The 21,254-nt window shown below is 40.6% G+C and overlaps 1 protein-coding gene across 3 annotated transcripts in view; it reads left to right on the forward strand.

Moving 5' to 3' along the window:
• hectd2 (HECT domain containing 2) overlaps window positions 1-21,254 on the forward strand; it is a 56,418-nt gene that overhangs the window by 19,144 nt on the left and 16,020 nt on the right. For all 3 annotated transcript variants that reach the window (XM_046064919.1, XM_046064921.1, XM_046064920.1), the window contains exons 9-17: window positions 1,608-1,756; window positions 1,852-1,975; window positions 3,511-3,607; window positions 3,874-3,981; window positions 6,122-6,254; window positions 11,432-11,520; window positions 18,229-18,293; window positions 18,429-18,522; window positions 21,013-21,087. In XM_046064919.1, the coding sequence (XP_045920875.1) occupies window positions 1,608-1,756; window positions 1,852-1,975; window positions 3,511-3,607; window positions 3,874-3,981; window positions 6,122-6,254; window positions 11,432-11,520; window positions 18,229-18,293; window positions 18,429-18,522; window positions 21,013-21,087 (934 nt within the window). The remainder of the gene's footprint in view (window positions 1-1,607; window positions 1,757-1,851; window positions 1,976-3,510; window positions 3,608-3,873; window positions 3,982-6,121; window positions 6,255-11,431; window positions 11,521-18,228; window positions 18,294-18,428; window positions 18,523-21,012; window positions 21,088-21,254) is intronic.

The following is a 21,254-nucleotide window of genomic DNA, read 5'->3' on the forward strand; positions in this document are numbered from 1 at the left end:
TATGCTGCATATACATTAGTACCATTTTACTGTCCAACCAACCCTGGTCAGACGGTTGTTTGTCATGTGTGTGGCATCCCTACCCAGCCTGGAGAAACCATCAAAGGCTTAAGCTCGCCTTTGCCCAGATGTAGTATACAGCCCTGCCAGTACTGTTTTAGGACGGGGTAAATGCATTTGGAGTTCTGACTGAAATCAATTTACAGCAACAAGTGCTGAAAACTGTCAAGAGTTGGCAGACTTGAACAAATACTTAATTTTGTTTACTTATTCTTTGATCATATACACCGATCAGCCACAACATTATGACCACTGACAGGTGAAGCGAATAACCGTGGCAGTGGGTGGGAAATATTAGGCAGCAAATGTAAATCTGAATGCTCTGTCTTTGCGACCACTCAAAGCGCTTTTTACGCTACATCCCATTTACCCATTCACACACTCGGCCTAAGCGCTCAAACAGAAACTAACATTAACCTGAGCCACAGCCGTGGAAAGCAGGAAAAATGGGCAGTGTAAGGATTTGAGCGTCTTTGACGAGGGTCAGACTGCGATGGCGACTGGATCAGAGCATCTCCAAAACGGTCTGCAGTGGTCAGTACCTATCAGAAGTGGTCCAAGGAAGGAAAAGCAGTGAACCGGCGACAGGGTCATGGGTGGGAGAGAAGGGTGACCCGGGTCCGACCCAACAAACGAACTACTGTAGGTCAAATTGCTGATAAAGTTGATGCTGGTCCTGGTAGAAAGGATTCAGCAGTTTGTTGCATAAGTGCCTTCTGCTTACGTGTTGGTGCCAGATTCACACCTTCAGAGGTCTAGTGGAGTCGATGCCTCGACAGGTCGGAGCTGTTTTGGCGGCAAAAAGGGGACCCACACTATATTAGGCAGGCGGTCAGAAAGTAATGGTTGAATGGTGAATGTTCTTTTTTGAGTTTTTTATTAGAAACTTCTGTGTTAAGACAAAATTAAACATTATTTTGGTATCTGTTTGTGTGCAGCCCTACAATTCAAAGAATGATAAATACTGATCTGATCACACTAAAACCACATTTAGTTCATTTTAAACAACAAATACTCCCCAAGGTCAACAGATGTGTTCAGACAGAGAGAGACACTAATGGATATGTGGTTAAGCTGGTGTTCAGTCAGAGTAAAACAAAGGTTAGATGTACTATTTCTGCATTACAACTCCACAACCGTGTTTCAACGTAAATTTAGCTGTTAAAGTTACTCCTATATTTTAAAAAAACAAAATCCACTCCCTGCCAGTTTAATCAGATCTTGCAGCTTTTAAAACTTGACACACAGCCTACAATTATGAATGTAAGCCGGGCTCTGTACGTCTCTCTCAGCCTGAATTAGGAGCCCTGAAGAATGCGTCCTTTTTGTGGTGATGATTTACAAGCGAGCTGGTTCAAATTACAAGTTCTGTTCAGTTGTGCTCAGATCCAAAAACCCAATTTCTCCATCCAACGCTGTTATTTTTTCTCTCTTAAAGTGTACATTAACGGTTTATTCTTGTGCATGTGTATATTTTCGGGTGTGTGCAGTTCGTGACTCTGCCAAACTGCTGATGTTAACCAATATTAACTTTGTGTGTGTGTCAGGCTGTCGGTGAGGCGTTTCAGGCAGCTGGTAGAGCGCCTCCTGCAGTTCATCTCCACCCGTCTGTTTCCTGCAGAACCAGACGAATTTCCTCCTCTGGCCAAGTGCGCCTGGTGGATTCCCTCTGCTACCAAAGTGCTCGGCCTGTTCAGTGAGTCTCGCACACGCCTTCATATCAGCGTAACGCAGAACAGTAACGCAAATGCCAAGGGTCATTTTGACACAATTGACTTCCTCTCTCCTCAGATGCAGCCAACAGTGTCTCCTCTCCTCCCATCATGCCTTTCACCGACTTCTACAACATCACTCTGGAGCACATAGACTTCATGGAGGAGTACAGGACCTGGCAGAACTACGGCAATTCAAATAGGTCAGCTATTTGTCTGTGGCTTTTCCGTCTGGCTGACTCTCACTAAAATGACTGAATGTGTCAGGAACTGCTCCCATGCCTGGTAAATTAAAACCAAGTGACTAAAATATTGTTTGATTTTTGGTAGAAAACATCACTCTGCCTGTATCGAGCGCTATAAAATGGATTTGTTGCTTGACAGAGCTTTTGTTGGTCCATAACTCACAGCAGTGTTTTTGTTGGCTTGTTGTGTGTTCCCACAGTTTGAAAATATATTAAACAAATGAACAATCCAGACAGCAGAAGAAGACACATTTTAACACGCAGCATAGTAGGACAGTGGGCAGGAAAATATCAACTGTCCAGGGTGCATTTCTCCCATAAACAATGTTATATTGGATTGTATTATTGACTGTCTGTCGGAACATTTCAACACTGTCCTGGTTCATTCATGAGTACAAACAATGAGACGCTGAGATGTAGAAGTTCTGCTTCATTGAAAAGACTGTGTCCATGACAGCTTCAGGAGAGATAGGACTGCTGTGAGAAACATCCAATCAGAGATGATCTCTGCTTTTTGCTGGGTCAAGTTTGTAGAACATGTTTGATAAACTTTTTTTGATTAAAAATTCACTTTTGGTTTTTGGATTAAGTCAGCAGTTTTGGTGCAGAGTTTTGTTTTCCTGATTACGGCAACAAAGGGCTCAGAATACTTTATAATTCCACGTACCTGAATGTTGAGAAAACTTTTCAGAAAATGTGTAGAAATATATCTGATGGCCGTAACCTCCTTTTTACAGTTTAGTTTCAGAGAGTATCATGAAAAGTCAACTCTTAATAGGAAATGTTTTGTTTTCATTAATCAATTAATCATTTAATCTATAAATTGCACAATAATACTGAAAAATGTCCTATATATATAAAAAATATGCATGCCAGAGCCTGGAGTGACGCCTGCTGAGTGCTTGTTTTGGCAAACCGGCACTCAAGACCAAATAATATTTAGTTGAATTCAGTTCGATGATAGTTCTGTCAACAAAGTGATTGATTGACTAATCATATCAGCAGGAAAAATAATAGTAGTAATAGTAGTTGGTTTATACTCTATACTACAAGTAAATTAGTGATAAATGGATCATATATGATGGAGCAGTGGAATAGACTCTCTGTAGTGACTTTTCCCAGGGAACGACCAGAAATGCTAACAGATGTGACATTAGCTTGACGAAGCTCTACCCGTGACCAGAGTTCCTTCTGATGATTCTGGCTGGAGGTCAGACTGAGGATCTCCTCCTGAGCAGACACAAAGTAACGTTCCCACAGTTGCAGTTTATCCAGAGTTATGGAAACGCTTTCAGAAGCCGTGAAGTCTGTTTCACGCTGCGTCACGTCTCGTTAGTGTCCGATAAAGGAAATCAAAAGGAAATAAAAGTCCTTGGCTGGTGCGGTGGGGAATTCTGCTCCCGTCGGGCTTGGTGGGTGTAGATTTCAGAGCCTGCTCAATTTGGTAAAGCCAAAATTTTTTAGTTTTCATATTTCTTCTTGTCCTTTCTCAGGTTTTCCTTTTGTCAGTTTCCCTTCATCCTTTCGACTGTGGTGAAAAAAGCCATCATCCAGAAAGACTCTGAGCAACAGATGATCAGTCAGGCCAGGGTGAGACGCTCATTCACACACATGCAAACATATTCGTACTTGCGAGGAACATCGTTTAAATCATACATGTAACTTAACCTAAATTGAATTCCAGCCTCTACTCTTACACTGGTTTTGAAGTGAGGACCTCACTTTCCAAATGTTCCCTCACAGTACAAGGTCCTTATAAAGATATAAGTACAGTAATACAGATACATGAAAGGATGTACACAAGCAACAAATGCATGTCTACGGACGTTAAGTGTGTGTGTGTGTGATTTTCACAGCAAAGCCTGGTCAGTAAGGTTTCTCGCAGGCAGAGAGTGGACATGAACCTTCTGTTCCTCAACATTAAAGTACGACGAGCACAACTCCTCAGCGACTCACTGGATGAGGTTTGTACACACTAGTATTAATTTTGTCAGCCATTTAAAAATTTAGTCTTAGTCCTGTGTCAAATGTCCTTGTTAGTTTTTGTCATATTTAGTCCACTGAATACTATTTCTTATATTTCTTTTTTTTTTTTTTTTTATCAAGTTTTAGTTTACTAAAAGTCTGGGTGTTTTAGTCTGATGTAACGAAATCGAAAAATATTTTAGTCTTTAGTCATTAACCATCATTTTCGTCTTTTCTTACCCATTAGTGTTATTTTGATTTGCATTTTGGTCAATCTGCAGGAACCAAAATAGCAAAAATATTTATCGTTTTAGACTCAATTTCACTCATCTCACATGTATAAAATGTTTTGTAAAATTTGAATGTTAGCTTTTTTCTCATTTTTATTGCAAAGGAGACGTTTAATTACCTCAGTTCCCGGGTGGTCAGCCTTAAAATGGCGCTTAATAAGTTCGTGGTGTTTTTTTCCAGTCCAATAAAATTAGGCCCTCTGTTATTTTGTCCGCCTCACTGTATTAGAAATGGGACCAAGCATGTTGTGTGCGTCACCAGAGTTCGCATCCTCCACAGTAATGGTTTTCCTCCCCCACCAGGCGTCGCCCCGGTCGCCCAGCATTCAAAGCGCAGGGAGAGAAAAATACCGCTGAATGAACACGCTGTTTGAGTGAAAATTTAGAGGGAGAAAATGTGGCCTGGAGCATCTTGTCTTCTCATTATACTGACAAAAAAGAGATTTTATTAACGTTTTTATTTTATGAATTCCATTTTAGTGTTGTCATTTTTTCGTCAACAATATTGCACGTTAAGATTGTCAGTGTTTAAGGACATTGTCACCGTCTCATCATCGTCGATCCTCGAAAAAAGGTTGTTTCGTCTGACAAAAGTAACACTAGTTCGCACACACACTCGTATTCTTGTCACATCTGTACTCATAAAAGCAGAAATACATAATGAGCTCTTACTATATAATAAATTCACGAAGAAGATGAGAAGAAGAATCATGTTTCCTCTGCAGAGAATTCATTCTTTTATGTATGAGAACACCAGGGAGTTAATTCTCTGTCAAGGCTGGAAGCGAACAAAGGCGCTGTTGTCATCCAAACAGGCAAAGGGTGGTCACACCAAATACTGATTTGATTTAGATGTTTCTTCTGTTAACTCACTTTTCATTTTGTTAATTAAATTGAAATATAATCTAAAGAAATCCCTGGATGCCCAGACATCTGGATCCTTGGTCTTGTTGCTGAAACATCATCCCTCAGGAAATGTGAAAGCAAGTTGGTTCTTATTGCTGGATATAAGTGTTTATTGTCCATCTGTAAACCTTTGGATTAATGAGCTGTCGTCAAGCTTAGCAATGGAAAGGCTTGCATGCACAATTAAACAAAAACAGGCATATTTTTCATATATATGTGATTTATTCCTTACATTTCTGGAATGAAGACCTGATAACTTTTAGTTCCTTAAATATAACACTTACCAGGTGAGGCTGTTTGTTTGTTTTTAACAATTGTAAACTAGTGTTATAGATCATATCAGTATGAATGGCTCACAGTTAAAGGGTGAGTAGTTAGAAGGGAGAAAGGGAAGATTTTAAGTGGGGGAAATTTAATTTGATGGATGTAACCCAAGTAGTGTGTTTGTGTTTCCTCTTCTGAGGTAGTATTCAAATTCTTTGGTGGAAACTGGACAGTTTAGCTTCTTATGAGGTTCTGATGACGAGCAAAAAAATATTTAATAATCGGAGAAAAACAGCAATTTTGTCGTCTGGGAACTACAGATAAGCTTATATGCCTTTAATATTCTGCGTTCATGTGTTAGGTTTAGGTTAGACTGAGCGTCATGATAAATGTTAGTTTCTTCAAGAACCGAGATTAAGCCCAAATGTGTTTAAGTTTGTCCACGCGGTTCTCTTCTTGGGAAGTTATTTAGTCTGTTGACATTTAGGAATATATGATCAGAACGTTTTCAGGTTTTAATGAAACAGCTGTATAGATGATGTAGTAGAGTGAAAACATTGGTTTCAAAACCATTTGTGTGCAACACAACATAAAAAAAAAAAACAACAATGAAGTTAAAAGTGAACTTGTGTTATTAGATTTTGTTGAACCAGATCGATTCGTTTGTCTCTGTCCATAGTTGATGAGGAAGCGGTGCGACCTGAAGAAGAAGCTGCGGGTGACGTTTGTCGGGGAGGCGGGGCTGGACATGGGCGGCCTGACGAAGGAGTGGTTCCTGCTGCTGGTCCGACAGATCTTCCACACAGACTACGGTGAGACGCACTTTTCATTTCACACTAGTCTGGTCTGGGATGTCTGTAAGCATTTTGGCATCGATGACATCACACACCTTGAGGTGGTCTTATTGGATATAATTCTTAGGGAACTATAAATCAAGTGTGAACAAAGAAAATGGAAAAGCTGGGATCTTTCAACAGGTCTTTTAAGGAGAAGCGGAGAGCAAGAGACGTCTGAGAATCTGGAGGGTAAATCCAGTTTGATGCAAAGTCAATGGAAAGTTAAGCTATACTTTATTGAAAACAAGCGGAAAGGAAATTAAATTTTTACTAGACAAAAATGGAAAGTACGTTTTTATTAGTTGGATGTCTCAGAGGACAAGCTCAGAGTTTTCAGGTCTGTGAAGCTGCAGCAGGACTAGGTGTCAGATGGCTGAGAAAAGCAGCTCAGTGTTGGTTTAGGAAATTCAGCACTGGATCATCTCATTATGTTTCACTTTACTCTCCTGTCTTTACTGACTCTAATTATTTCTGTTATCGCCTCTGTCTTTCTTTGTTTGCGTTCTTGTGCCTGATCCCCCTCCATCCCTGCTATGTCAGAGGAACAGGCCACAGGACATATCGATCTTTTGAGTATCGACCTCTAACCCTCTGAAGTGGTGAAATAGTTCTGAAAAGTTTGTATCTTGCTCCTTTTGAGCAGCTGCAGTCAGTTTCAGTTCACAGCAGCCACAACGGATTCTAATGAAGACAGTTTCACAGTTAAGAAAAAGCAACAAATCTTCACTAGAAACTTCTCAAACCACTCCACAGAACCATCCGCATCTTTGCCGTCAACCCACATTATAGGTATGTTCCAAACGACCGTTATTTCCAAGAAATCATGCAATATACAGCATCTCTCAAAAGTGAGTACACCCCTCACATTTTTGTAAATATCTGATTAAATCTTTTCACGTGACAACACTGAAGAAATGACACTTTGCTACAATGTAAAGTAGTGAGTGTGCAGCTTGTATAACAGTGTAAATTTGCATCACACAGCCATTAAATGTATGGCTGGTTGGATCTTATTGCACATACTGTACGGCTGAATGGTGGAAAAGTGGTTTATGCAGCAGGAGTCTGTTAAGTTCAGTCTTTACTTGGGATCACCACGTAAAAACCCATTATATCCTGGCTGTCCAGGCGGGCTTAGAACTATGACCTTTATGCTGATGCAGGAACATGTCACCCAATGTAGCAGTGAGGCTCACTGATGGGTTTTAATAATCTCTTGTTTGAAAATACAGGAGCTCTATGTCTCGGAGGAAGAAGCCGTATCAGGCTTTGATACGCGCAAAGTACCTGTTTGTAGGTTAAACTCATTGGTGCTTTGGGCTTTTCATGGGATTTGCTGGGAAAAGGAAAACTATAGAATATCACCAGTCTGATCCTTTAATCTTCTATCAGAACCAACCTTCCAATTTAATATCCTAGTCAAACGCTTCAGTGCCTGTGGTGACTTTGAAAAGTGGGGACATTGGTGGGTCTTGAGTGTTCTCTTCTTATTTTTTATCAAAGAAGTAAGTTTAGCACAAGTCTTCCAAATTAAAAGATGTTGTTTCTGCATGCTAGCTAGAATGAGACATAACGTTTCCTTGTTTTCTTATCTGACGCCATTATTGGCAGGATGATAACACTCTGGTTAAAGTATTGTTTGTTGTGGTTTAGGCACAAAAAACTACTTTGTTTTTTTTGGGGAACAGTCGTGGTTTTGCTTGACTTTTGCTCATGCTATGTTTTGGTTGGGGGGTCTTCGTCGTCACATCATATTACGATAATGAACACTTGGTTAATGTTAGTGAATTTATCACCGTCATGCTTTAAAAACAACAACCTTAATGGTTGACTGAAAATGGGAAGCGGACATCAGTCTCCTGTGTTACACAGTGGTGGGCTCAGGGGCGATTGACCCCCCAGTTCCCCCATATTACACAAAATGCTGCAAAAGTGTCCTCATGAATGCCCCATTTGTGAATAAACAAGATAATGTGCCCTCTATGGTGGCCCGGTGTGTGAGAAAATGTGGTAAAGCGCCCGCCGGGTGCCCTTTCAGTGGAAAACATGTGCCGTAGTGCGCTCTGGGGTGCGCCAGCATTCATGAAAACATGATGCTGTGCCCTAATGGGCACCTTTCCAAAAGAAAAATTGTTATGCAGTGCCCTCTAGGGTGCACCTTTTGTGTGAGGAAATGTGGAAGAGTGCCTGCCGGGTGCCATATATTCAACAAAACATGATGAAGAGCCCTCTGCAGGAAGGACAGAAATCCCAGAAGGGCCAATAGGACTTTGTGATCTATGAATGTGACTATTGCCAAAGTTATGCTGTGCGGACATCTAATTCCTGGGAGTGCTCGAGAACACGACCGTATATGCTAGCTTTTGATGATGCTTAAAAGGCATGAATTTCCGACAGATATGCATCGTAAGATTTTCGTTTTTTTCACCCCTGCCCGTCAGACAGTCCACATTACGTTTACTCATTTAGATGACGCTCTTATGTATCAGAGGTGGCACGCCTCAGGGACACATTGGTGTCTCACAGTGGATTTGAACCTGGGTCTCTTACACCAAAGGCATGTGTCTTATCCACTGTACCATCACCACCATTAGCATTAAAGTCCGGTGTTTTGTTTAACCATTAATCCTCCCAACAACCCCCTGACTTCCTCCTTTGTTCCCAACATTATTTTAACCAAAATCCATTCAAGCTGAACTTTGTCCTCTTTGTTTCCGTCATCATTGCTCCAAATTATCCTTTAACCACAAGAAACAGTCTCGCGTCATGTGAGGTTATAAACCTTTATTCAAAATATTGATTTAACATTTTCTCCCAAGATTTGCCTTTCTTGTTCAGTACAGTGGAATTTGCATAAAAAGTACTTGAATGGAAACCAAGCGAACATCTGTCTGTGCATCTGCCTCTTCTCTCTCTCCTACTTTCTATCTGTGTCTCTCTCCCCTCTGGTCGAGTTGTTCTTTCCATCGTCTTTCCGCGGTCGTCTGTGTTTTTGGTGCCAGGGGACGTCGGCCCAAAGCAACACACTCAATGAAAGCTGTGTTCCCCTCATTAGCAGCACAGGGAAAGCCCCGGCTCTGCCTCACAAACACACACACCGAGCTGCGCACAGTCAGGTGTACACACACACAAACACAGGCTCTTTTACGTATGCGTGAAGCGGTGTCAGTTTCTGGTGTTCAGAGATGTGAGCGGTCCAGATGTGTGTCGCCGCTCAGAACAGACTGCTGCTGTTTCACTCAGTCGGAGCTGGAAAAGCTTCAGCGCTTCACAATCCTGTCGAGTTTATTCTACCGAACTACCTCGTCGTTAACCCTCTGACACTCAGACATCACAAACTGAACACAAACTGAATGTTGACGAGGTGTAAGTGGTGTGTAGCGAAATACTCAAGACAATGCAGATTTGTTAACTGTGACGTTATTAAAAGTGTATCAGAGGCCTGTTATTTAGCACTTTGCAATATTTGTCTTTGTTTTTATAATCAGCTTTAGTCTTATTTCTTAATTTTAAAGTAAATCTTCCAGTGTGTGCTTCCCTCTTTAAAGCAGCTATAGCTGACATGTTTATAATACGATGTATGAAATGACGGTTTGAAAACGGCGTGACAATCTGCAGCTCCTCAACTTTCCGGAGCGTTGCGGTGACTTTCAGCTCATTGTTTATTTGTCCGGCTGCAACTTTACTCTTGTGTTTCACTCTCACCTCCCATAGCGTGGTTTACGGGGGCGGCGGGCAGCTGTTTTCAGAAATAAACCTCCCAAAACCAGCTGTACACTTATACTACCTGCTCAGCAGCAACAAGGCTCTAGACTAACTTTTTTTACTAGGAGCCCTGTGGCCCCTAACTGGAAAAATTCATTAAGGTTTCATGTTTAAACTGTGCGGTGCCAGTTGCGTCCGCATACTTGGTTTTCCCTGCGTTTTGTGGACAACATCTAGTACAGTATAGGGTGTTTTTGCAAAATCTAAATCATGTAAACTCAGCCAGGGGTGACTGGCACAATAATTCAGGCCAGGAGTTTGACCATCAGACCGCTAAGTTTGTAGACTAACTAAATTTGTTGACATAACAGGTACCAAACTATTTATACATTTTCCCACCATGTTCATCTGGGAAGAAATTTAAGTACAGTCAGTTGGGACTGAGCAAGCCTATTTGAACACTGAGCTTTCAAGGTATGCAATGGCTATGGGTGCACCCTCAAAAACTCCTTAGAAATAGCCACACCAATCATTGCACATACATACTCCATAAAGCACACAGCACAAAAAAACACACAACTATCTTTCAATAATTTCTACTAGACATATTGTAATATGTTTTCTGTAGCCTATAAAGTTGTAGCCGCTGGTTGAGATAAAGCATCACACAGAAGCCGTAGCCATAGTTGGTGCCTATATAGTCTGCCTGTCTGTTCACATGAGGAGCTCAGTGAGACACAACGGATCCAAGAGAGTCCGCAGGCGGTGCGTCGCTCGCCGTCTAAAAGGCTTTAGACACACACACATGCTTAAACATGTGGCCAGCTGCGTAGAAGTTCTTACTTATTTACGGTCACCAACCTATATTTGTCAGAAAGACTCGCTCTCTTCTCGTTTTTCAACATGAAATAAAAAAAAAATGGCTTGACGCTCTCACACCAAAGACATGTGTCTTATCCACTGTCCCATCACCACTCCACCCTAAACAGAACCAAAAGAGGGATTATTGGACACCAGGTGACCAGAAACACGACTCCAAATGAATGTTTAAGTTGCTTCCTAACAGCTGGATTATGTGTAAATAAGTAACTATTTACTAACAAGTTCAACATTTCAAGATGAATAGAGAGGAAAGTGGAAGCTGGTGTTTCCACTTTCGTTTCGTTTGTTTTTTCATTTTAGTTTTCTTCCAGCTCTATTTGCTTTGTCCTTCCATCCTTACCTCAAGGCTTTCGTCTGTCCTCCATCACTTTTTTTTCTTAATTCCACCAGTGGCTTAATTTGTCATTCTTCCTTCCTAAATGTGGGCTCTTCTTTTCACCCATTTTCCCTTTGTTCCCTCCTGACTTTTACCTCCTTCCCTTGTCCATCCATCTCTCATTCATCCACGCTTTATTGATTTATTGATCACCAGAGATCTGCTAAATCTAATTCTGTTTATTTTTCAGGAATGTTCACCTACATGAAGGACTCGCGCTGCCATTGGTTCAGCAGTTGGAAGTGTGACAACTATTCTGAGTTCCAGTTGGTTGGGACTGTATCCTTTATTTAAAAAGCTACAGAGAGTGTACTTTAATCCAAGGCTGTATGTTCAGGTTTCACATTTTGATGATTTGTTTGTGGGTTTTTTTTTACTTTTTCACATCAATAGTATGAGCTATTATAGCTTGTTTCGTGTCTGCAGCCTATGTTCTCCCAATACATTCATAGTTCTTCAGTAAGAGTGTGCAATATTGACAAAAAGGAAAGCTCAGATATTTTCAGGGATTTTGTCCAATAATTAGACAAGAATTGGCATTTTTCAAAAATGTGCTGTCTAATATTGTACTGGCACGCTCTAGTTAGTAGTATATTAATTGTTGCTTACTAATGATGTTAATGGAAACAGGTATTTTCATGAATGTCATGGTTGTCTCAGTGGTTTTGATTCCATCATCATTAGTGTACCGGAGTTTGTGTTTGTGCCGGGACCTCGGCTGGTTCAGGTCTGTCGTGGACAGCTGACTCCCGAAGCTTTTCATCCGCTTGATACTGTGCGGTGGTTAATTTGTGGATTGACGTCTTTTGAGCAACATCCATCGAGTGAGGTTTAAATCTAACAAGGCTGATGGTGACAGTGTTTGATCTCCTGGAGCTGTTTGTTCGCTAATTTTCGGACAATGTATGACGCAGTGACAGTCGCGTACAAGCTGTTTATTAAAGTGACTAAACAACTCGATAATGTCTGTTTACACATCATTAAAACTAAATTAAGATATTCTCGTAGACATACCCCTACTCTTCAGTGGTCTCACAGCTTCTGGTTGTAGGTGTTTTTCTCCTGTTGACAAAAAACTCCAAAACAGACTTTATTTTGTGGGTAATGTGCAACTCACACACACATAGGAACTCTCCTCTTTTCCCCCTCCCCGCATACTATATTACTCCTCTATTTTAAACCACAGTGGAGAAAGAGATACTATAATGTGTGTGTTTTAGGCTGTAAATCTGCACACTGAAACATTTCTCCAAAGCAAGACGGCCTCAGTGATTTTACACCCACATGCTCTTACATAACAAATACGTCAAAAACATTTTAAAGCTCAACTGAGCGTTGTAAAAGACATTGGCAATAACTGCAGCTAGCAGTGGTTTAGTCTTCTTAAGGTAAAGGTGTAGGTGTCGATTGAATGTGAAGGTAGTTTTCTCTGGAGTGTTTTTGTAATCGTACAACAAACAGCCAGATGTTTGGTTACCCCTTTAATCGACTCTGTGTTTATTTGTGTTCTTCATCTTAGACTGATTTCACATCTTACCAGGACTTCAGCTGTTTCTGTTCTGTTTCTCTTATTTTTACTCCATACTTTAAAGTAGAGTCCTGCAGCTTTGGCAGTGCCAGTACTCTAAACCAGCAGCCTACATAGCATGCATGTTCAATATTTAGGGTAGTAAATCATGGGCAAATCTATTACTACTGACTTTACTATTGCACTGAAGTAATTCATGTGAATAACCTATTAAAACATGTACACTCCGGCTCTGCGCTGACCATGTCTAGACGGAGTATTTCGATAGTTTATATCCACCAACTTTGTGTGCTAGAAATTCTGTTTATATATTACTAATTTGTTTTGCCAGTTGAGTTTTGTTAGGAAACATAATTGCAGCCTGGGTTGTGTTCAAAAGCAAATCTTATTTTCCAGTTACTGTTTCATTTTTGATCCAGTCATGGATCATGGGGAGCTGGGCGGACAAAGAGCAGGACTCAGTCAGGACCTGAGCATGTTAGGGTAAGGGGAAAGATCGTGGCTTTGGGTAAAGCTGTAGGCAACATTGGAGAACTAGCAAGAGAGAGCAAGATTTTTAAAGTATCCAATCCCCCCAAAAACCACCCCCTCCCTTTACGCCTCTACCCAAATCCACTCCCTCAAAACACACGCACAGTGGGTGTACGGGCAAGCAGGTAGGACAGCCAGTCATTTAATTCTGACCAAATTAAATGATTGTTTGTGTCGGGATGTAAAGACTCTTTCAACAAAAAATGCATCTGAATAAAATTGCCTACCCCAGCTTTAAATGTTTATACAATAATCACATTGTACCTCGTGCATGAAGTCACTTTTTACTTACTTTTACAGTTTCAAACAAAGAACCTGATCGAACATAACTAGAAGAAGTTTATTCATGCTTTTGTTGTTCAGTATCAACACTTGGTGACTTGTCAGATATAATAATTAACAATGATTCCTTATTAAAAAACAGAATCAGGTAGCATTGTTTGTTTCATAATGGATTTGTTGTTTCAAATCAGTATTAGGGTTATCTACTTTACTGGAGGCAGGGTTGTATCCAGCAGCTTTACACCTCAAACAGCTGCACACTTTCCCCCCTCTTGCACCTTGTTTGAGCAGGAAATGGGCCTATTTTGCCCGACACTTAGAATAACTACAGCATGTGTACCTACATTCATTAGAAAGTTGCAGCAGAGAGTAAGAAATGGTAGGAGGAGCTAACAGACTGTACTCTATACTTCATGCTGAGCGATGTCATTAATTTCTCACTCAATTTAAAACTTTTTTAACATTACACGGACGTGTCTTTACTCACCTAGAGCAAACGCAACCGCCTAAATCTCTCTCTGCATCCAGTCAGAAAACACCAACGACCTTGTTTAAGGTTTAGCCATAATGATAGTGCTGCTGATTTATTATTCTAATACAAAGCACAAATGAGGTGGTTGTTTGATACATTTCTGTTAATCATCCATACATGACTCTCACTTTCTTAGTGTCAAACACAGCAGGGTAGCTCTGCTGCTGTTCCTGCTATTTGTAAAATGTACTTTCAAGACTGTGTGTGTGTATACAGTTTGTGTGTAGCTTGTGTGAATGGAGAACGATCCAGCACTTTAGCCTTAGTTACGAGCCAGATGGGAACTGTCAAAAGGTTATATAACCTAATAGCTGCCTGCTCCTTGCCAGGTTATTGCGAGAGAAAAAAAGTCAGATGGAGAGATGCAAGGCAGAGAAAAAGAAAAAGTAGGAAGGGTGGGTAATGTGTGTGTTTTAATGCATGTGTCTAAGTGTGTGTGCTCCTGGGTGTTCCATGCATGTTCCACATGTGTGCTTGTGCTAAGAGCTAATTTATCAATCTCCCTCGTTCCTGTGTAGTCACCATGGTAGCTTTGGCTCACTATAGAGAGGCGGCGCAGGAGAGAAAAACAGAGCGAGAGCTAAAAGACAAGCAGAAAGAACGTGTTGCAGGGAGAGGGGGGTGAGACAGAAAGAGGGTATAAACAGGTGTAAACAAAAAAGAACAATAACAGAGGTGAGACTGATGCAGGGCCGTGATAACCTGCTACAAGGCCCAAAATGAACTGCAGTCCCCGTGTTTCCCCTCGGTCTGTGCAAGGTGTACAGTGTTCCTGTGCCGGGTGATACTTTGATTCAACTCAAATTAAGGGTTAGGTCCAGTTTTGTAATCCAGCTTCTGAATAAAATTTCCTACCCTAACTTTAAATGTTAATAAAATAAACACATCGTACCACAAAACAAGTATCAAACAAAGATAATTGCAATTTGGAGCCGGATGCTTAAATGTGTCGATTCACGTCTCAAACTAAAATAAACAAACAGAAATGTCCATATCAACACTGTATTTATTGGATTTCTAAAGCTTCAGCATAGGCCTGAAAATTGATTCCTCTTACATTTAATTTCTTATACATGTTTTTATCATTACTATTATCATTAGTCTTAATGTTATGTCTTGTTTGTATTTATCCTCAACCCTTTCTTCTCCTCATATTTATTATTAACCTTTTCTTATTACACTCTTTATATTAGTCTGTTCACAGATATAGATGTTTATCTGTGAGATTGTTGAGTGTTTTTCTTTCCCTCAAAACACAGAAACCTAGAATGAACGAAAATGAATATGCGTCCCTTTGCTCGGGGCCAGACTTTAGTGACCGTCCAGCTGATTAATGTTGTAGTACTTCTTATTAATAAATTCTTCAAAGACAAACGTGGTTTGGAGTAGTGATGTGCGATACCACTTAATTCCTATACGATCCAATACCAAGTTAATACCCAGGCTGGTGTTGCCGATACCGATACTTATATTTCATACATATTTTATTTCTAGTTTAATGTGACGTCCCGTTTCTCTATTTATGAGAGAAATAAGGAGCAGGCTGTAGCCTTACCAATTCAAAATAATAGCTGCATAACGACAAGACATCAAACTTAATATTATATAACTCATATTCTTTAATTATAATGAAAATATCCTGCTCAGAACTGCTGCTTCATAACGTCATATTATTTTGACTTAATCTCAGATGTTTAGCGACGTTTGCGGTGTTGCCAAAGTATGTCACTGTCTTTGCTCACACATCACACACACAGCGTTTTTGTTACCTTCACAGCTAAAATACAGCCAGAGTCAGTATTCAATCGCGGGAAATGTAAAAGCGGCTCACTTCAAAGAAGCTCCGTCACAGAGCCGTAGCGCGAGCATGACTTTGACAGACGGAAGGAAAAGTAGTTCCTATGTACCGAGTAGCCTATAATTAGACCATCCTGGTGACAGTAAGATACTTAATTAAAACACACATCACTCCAAATGACTGAGTTTAGATATCGATCCTTTTTATATGAGTATCGATCCTGGAGCAGGAAACGTTGGTATCAGAAATATCGATACTTTAGGTTCAATCCGCACATCACTAGTTTAGAGACCCTTCGTCGGGTGACAGAGTCATGGCACAGTGGTGCTTGGAGGTGAAAGCTAACATGCTCACTATTAGGCAAATATTAGGCACATTCGCCATGTTCACCATCTTACCTTTAGGAGTCCATAAATACTTTTGATTTTGCCTTAATTACCACATTAAAACACATTTGCTATGCCAATGTTTGGAATCTTTTTTCCAGCCCAACATCACCTGTATCCTAAAAAAGGTAAAACTGAGATGACATCAAAGTGTGATTTGATCACGCTGGTGTGATCAGTTACTCCTGTGGGCTAATTAGCAAAACCCAAAGGGACAGTTGAGGACAACGGGAATGTCAGTACAAGTATTTAGTCAAAAACTAAAGTATTGGATTAATTTAAATTTTGCCTTGATGGTGGCGGCATTAGGATTTATCATCTAGGAACCATGAATGTTTGTACAAAGTAACAACACAACAAGCCCTCGACCTCCCTGACTGCTTCATCTGGTCATGATTGTCACATAAAACCTGATTGACTTTGATTGTTGTCGATTGTTTTATGTACAAGTATTTGCAGAAAACCGTCTCGATGGTTTGCGGCTCATCTCGCTGTTTCACCAAGAAGCAGTCTGGCAAATAGAAGGAAGTGGGTAGAAAAAAAAGACTCAGAGGGAAAATGTGAAACAGAGCAGGCATGAAAAGAGAGAGCTGGATAAAGAGGGTGAGAGAGCTTATTATACATCCCTGTCCCATAAAGTGAAGATAAATGAAAGAGGGCCTCTAAATGTTTTTCTGGTACCCTCTTTGATATGTGTGTCAGCGTGGGGGGTGGGGCGTTGACTTCTTAATGACCTTAATGGTTGTGGTAATAGTATAGTTTGTTTATTTTCTGCCGGTGTGTGTGTGTGTGTGTGTGTGTGTGTGTGTAGGAGATTTGTTTATTTGTGTGTATGTCACCTACCTGTAATCAGTAGCGTTCAGTTCAGACACACAGTCTACCTCCACATATGGTCACCACATGTGGCAGCTGTGAACACTTTGTGTGTGTGTGTGTGTGTGTGTGTTCGCTCGGCAAGAAACGTGCACACACACACAGAAGTTACACAATGAAGTTACAATAAACTCTTTCTGCCATAAAAGAAAACACACGTGTTGTGGCCCAGCAGTCTGTCAAATTAACCATGAGGTCAGATTTTACACGAGACCGAACACCAGCAGAAGAGCCGTGTCTTCACTCGAGCTGTTTTCTGTCTGATGTGATCGATGTTTCAGCTGCATTTTAGCGTCCGTGTCCACCAGCTTTTACTCACTTTGTGAAAACGGAGCTCATGAATGTAGGTCAGTTTAGGGAGATGCTACAGGCCGCTGCAAACTCCTGGTGATTGTTTGTTTATGATAATTATACTAATGTTTTAAAATGAACGCGGTGATGATTAGATCAATTTATTTCTCTCGACACATGCAACAAGACTTTACGTACTTTAAGTGTTTTTAGGCCTTTTTAGGCCTGTTTAGGCATGTTGCACTCACTCAAAGTAATTTATTCTGTCTGCTGCCCTGTATTGTTTATGCCCTCACTGTATCAGTACGTTTTTTTTCTTTAATCTCTTGCCTCGTGTGTTCCTTAACACTTGATGTTTTGTCTAAACTGGTACCCACTCCCATCTTGCCAGCTCGACCTTACAAATAAGAAGTTTTTCTTAAGTGTCCTGCCTGATTAAATAAAGGTTTAATAATAATAAATAATAATTGTGTCATGTTTGCCTGTGAATGCTCACTGTATATGTAGGTTGATGTATTGACACAGAAACAAACAAGTGAAGAACACTTGATGGTGGAAAGATATGTGTTATTTGGGGCACATCTTCAAGTTTTTACGTTTATTTGGGAATGCATCTTTTGTGCTCAGGCTCCCTCATACAAAAATGTACAAAAGAAAAGAATCTAAGACGAGACATAACTAGTGCGAAAGTACATGCTGCAGTAAATGTGTTTTGTGTATTTGATCTGTCAATAGTTACTTCCTCCTTAACCTACTGTGTTACCAGCTGATGGGCTTGGCAGTTTACAACAGCATCGCTCTGGACATCCACTTCCCACTCTACTGTTACAGGTGTGTGTGTGTGTGTGTGTGTGTGTGTGTGTGTGTTCCTCTGTCCTACTGTGACAATATTTAGTTAATGGACTGCTGCACTGATCAAAATGTCATCACGTATTTTAGTTTGTGTTTGTGTGTCCACCCTTACAGGAAGCTCCTCAGTCCACCTACTGTGCCATGTGACCAAAATGCCCTTGTTGGGATGGCACCCGCCACCCTGGACGACCTGCAGCAGATCATGCCGGTATGTGTCTCAGTCTGAGATGTCACTGCTTTGACTCCCAGACTGATCAGAATATTTTGGTAAACTATGTGGAGATACAAGCTTCAGGTAATTGTACTTTGCTCGAGTATTTCATTTTATGTAACTTTAAACTTCAACGAATCAGCATTGACCAAATTCTTGTCAGTTCTGTAATGACAGATTTATTTTTCTCTAGTTGATGCAAATTTAATTGGGGCATTAGAAACCCTAAACCTTCAACAAGACGACTCAACAGCGAAATCAGCCATGGGATATTTACCTGCACGTGTATACAGGTGCATCTCAAAACATTAGAATATCGTGGAAATTTCATTTGAACTGCACTGAACCAGACGGGGATGAAAGGCTCAGGAAACCTTTGCAGGTGTTCAGAGTTAACGAGCTGATTAGAGCTCTGCTCAGGTCGACATTTCTGTATTATAAATTTATTTCAAAATTCTGAAATATGTAGACATACTGGAATTTTGATTTCCATGAGCTATAAGCCGTAATGATCAAGATTAAAGCTCTGAAATATTTCACTTCACTGGAATGAATCTAGACTATATAAAAAAGTTTCACTTTGAAAAAATAAATTTTCCACTACATTCTAGTTTTTTGAGATGCACCTGTAGAGCTGTGTGTGTACAGAAATAAGACCACAACAATATATTCAGTGTGAAGTGTGTTAAAACTTTAAAGTTAAACCTAAAACTCTATATTTTTATCTCAACCTCTGGCATGCTCACGCTTGCATTTACCTATTCTGCCACTAGAGGGTGGCAGAGTTGCACTTTTGATCTCTCCCTGTTCACTTACACACCTTAATCCCTCTAATCACTGTTTTTGCAGAGTCTTAATTTAACTTCATGTGCTGCTACCAACTTGAAATGAAGCCTTTAATTCTAGATTCAGAACCCTTCTGCATGCATGTTGCTCCAACTTTACTATACTTTAAATATATAATACAGTATTTGTCCATTGGACATTCTTTAACACAAGTATTATTTTATCCATTGTTAGTGTGCTCGCCTTTAGCCGCGCACACTCATACTCTTGTTTTTTACTTTACTGTCTTCTCTGTGAACAAATCTAAACACTTTAGTCTTAATAATAGTTTTCTAGCTAGAGTATTTGTTTTTTGGTAAAATCCACTTGAAACACTTTGTTGACGTAACAAACAGTTTGGTTTCAGCTGATAAGTGTTCCCAGATGTGAAGCGCTTATTTACCCACTTCGGCTGACTTCCCACTCTGTCACTGTTTCTCGCACACACACACACACACACACACACACACATTCATACATTTTCTGCCTCACTCTTGCACGCCAGTGGATACATCACGGTTGAACATACTTTACCCACATCGTGTACTTTTTTGTTCTCAGACCATGTGAACACGGGTTTGGTCGGTTTATATGCGCGTGATGACACAAGTGTTGCTATTTTGTTTTGGATGCAGTTTGGAGACAGCTGTGATTTAGATTCAGACGGAGGTGCGGTTGAGCAAGGCACTGAGCGCCTCACAGCTGCTGCAGGAGCCCACAGTCTGCAACTTAGTGAAAATAATATGCTCGCTTTCCGTCCCCACTTTGCAACAGAGACCCACTGTGTGACCGCTGTAGCCATTCACCTGTATTGTACAGCAGCATTGAGAGAAAGATCCGGAACCGTCTCTCGACAGCCGCTCAAAGTTACCTGACCCGTACGCCACATCCAAAACCTTCCTCACTGTGAAGGTCGAAAACTCTGGTTCTCACTCGGATACCAGCACACGTGTGGGCGCACACACTGGGATGCTAAAACGGGCCCTGAGGTTACATAACAGCAGGATACCTGATCTCTGAGGCCCAAAGTTGATGCCAGTACGATGACCCCTGGTGGCCCCAGACAAGTCAATATCCAAACTTCATTCAGCAGATACATAAATCTGCACAAACACGTAGCTTTGGTGCCTTGCTGAAGTGTGTTCTGATATTTAAAAATGACATGCTCCTGTCTGTTTTGAAGGGGCCATGTGTAGTTTTTTAACTAAATGGATTGGATGATAATGAAACGGTTGGTGAACTAATTGAATATTATAAATGAGGTCATTGCCTCACTTTATTTTAACAGTTAGGCCGTATTAAGTAACGTTAGTGTACTGAACGGGTCTGCTTCCACCGTGGGGGGTGTTATTTTATTTTATTTTATTTTGTGGGTAGAAAGAGGCACTGGCACGCGCATGAACGCCTACGTAAACCAGTGGGTTTTGCGGAAAATCCAATCCGATTTCCCCACAGGCGAAGCAGCAATAGTGGCTGTTTCTAGAAACTGATAAAAGCAGGTGTATGGTAAATTTCTATGTGAGGTTACAACCCGTTCACAAATAAATTTAATCACAAAAAAACTACATTTATCCCCTTTAAGAGGAATCACTTGTCAGATTCTCTCATTTCATTTGGGATTGAACCAGTCACCTGATCCTGAACTCTTGTGTCTGTCTGCAGGAGCTGGCTCATGGTTTGGGAGAGCTGCTGAGCTACGAGGGAAACGTAGAGGAAGACTTCTACCTCAGCTTCCAGGTATGACCATTCATGCTCAGGTAGGAGGTGCTGGGGGTTTTTAAATGTAGCGCTTGCAAAGAGAGGAGGGTTTTTTTGTTACATGTATTTAAACTTGTTTTCAATTCTTTGAAATGACAAAAGAAGAAAGCTAAGAAGGAATCGAATAGCTTTTTTTATTTGTTTTA

This window comes from Micropterus dolomieu, linkage group LG12 (assembly GCF_021292245.1).
Source record: "Micropterus dolomieu isolate WLL.071019.BEF.003 ecotype Adirondacks linkage group LG12, ASM2129224v1, whole genome shotgun sequence".
In the NCBI taxonomy this organism is placed as follows: domain Eukaryota; kingdom Metazoa; phylum Chordata; class Actinopteri; order Centrarchiformes; family Centrarchidae; genus Micropterus; species Micropterus dolomieu.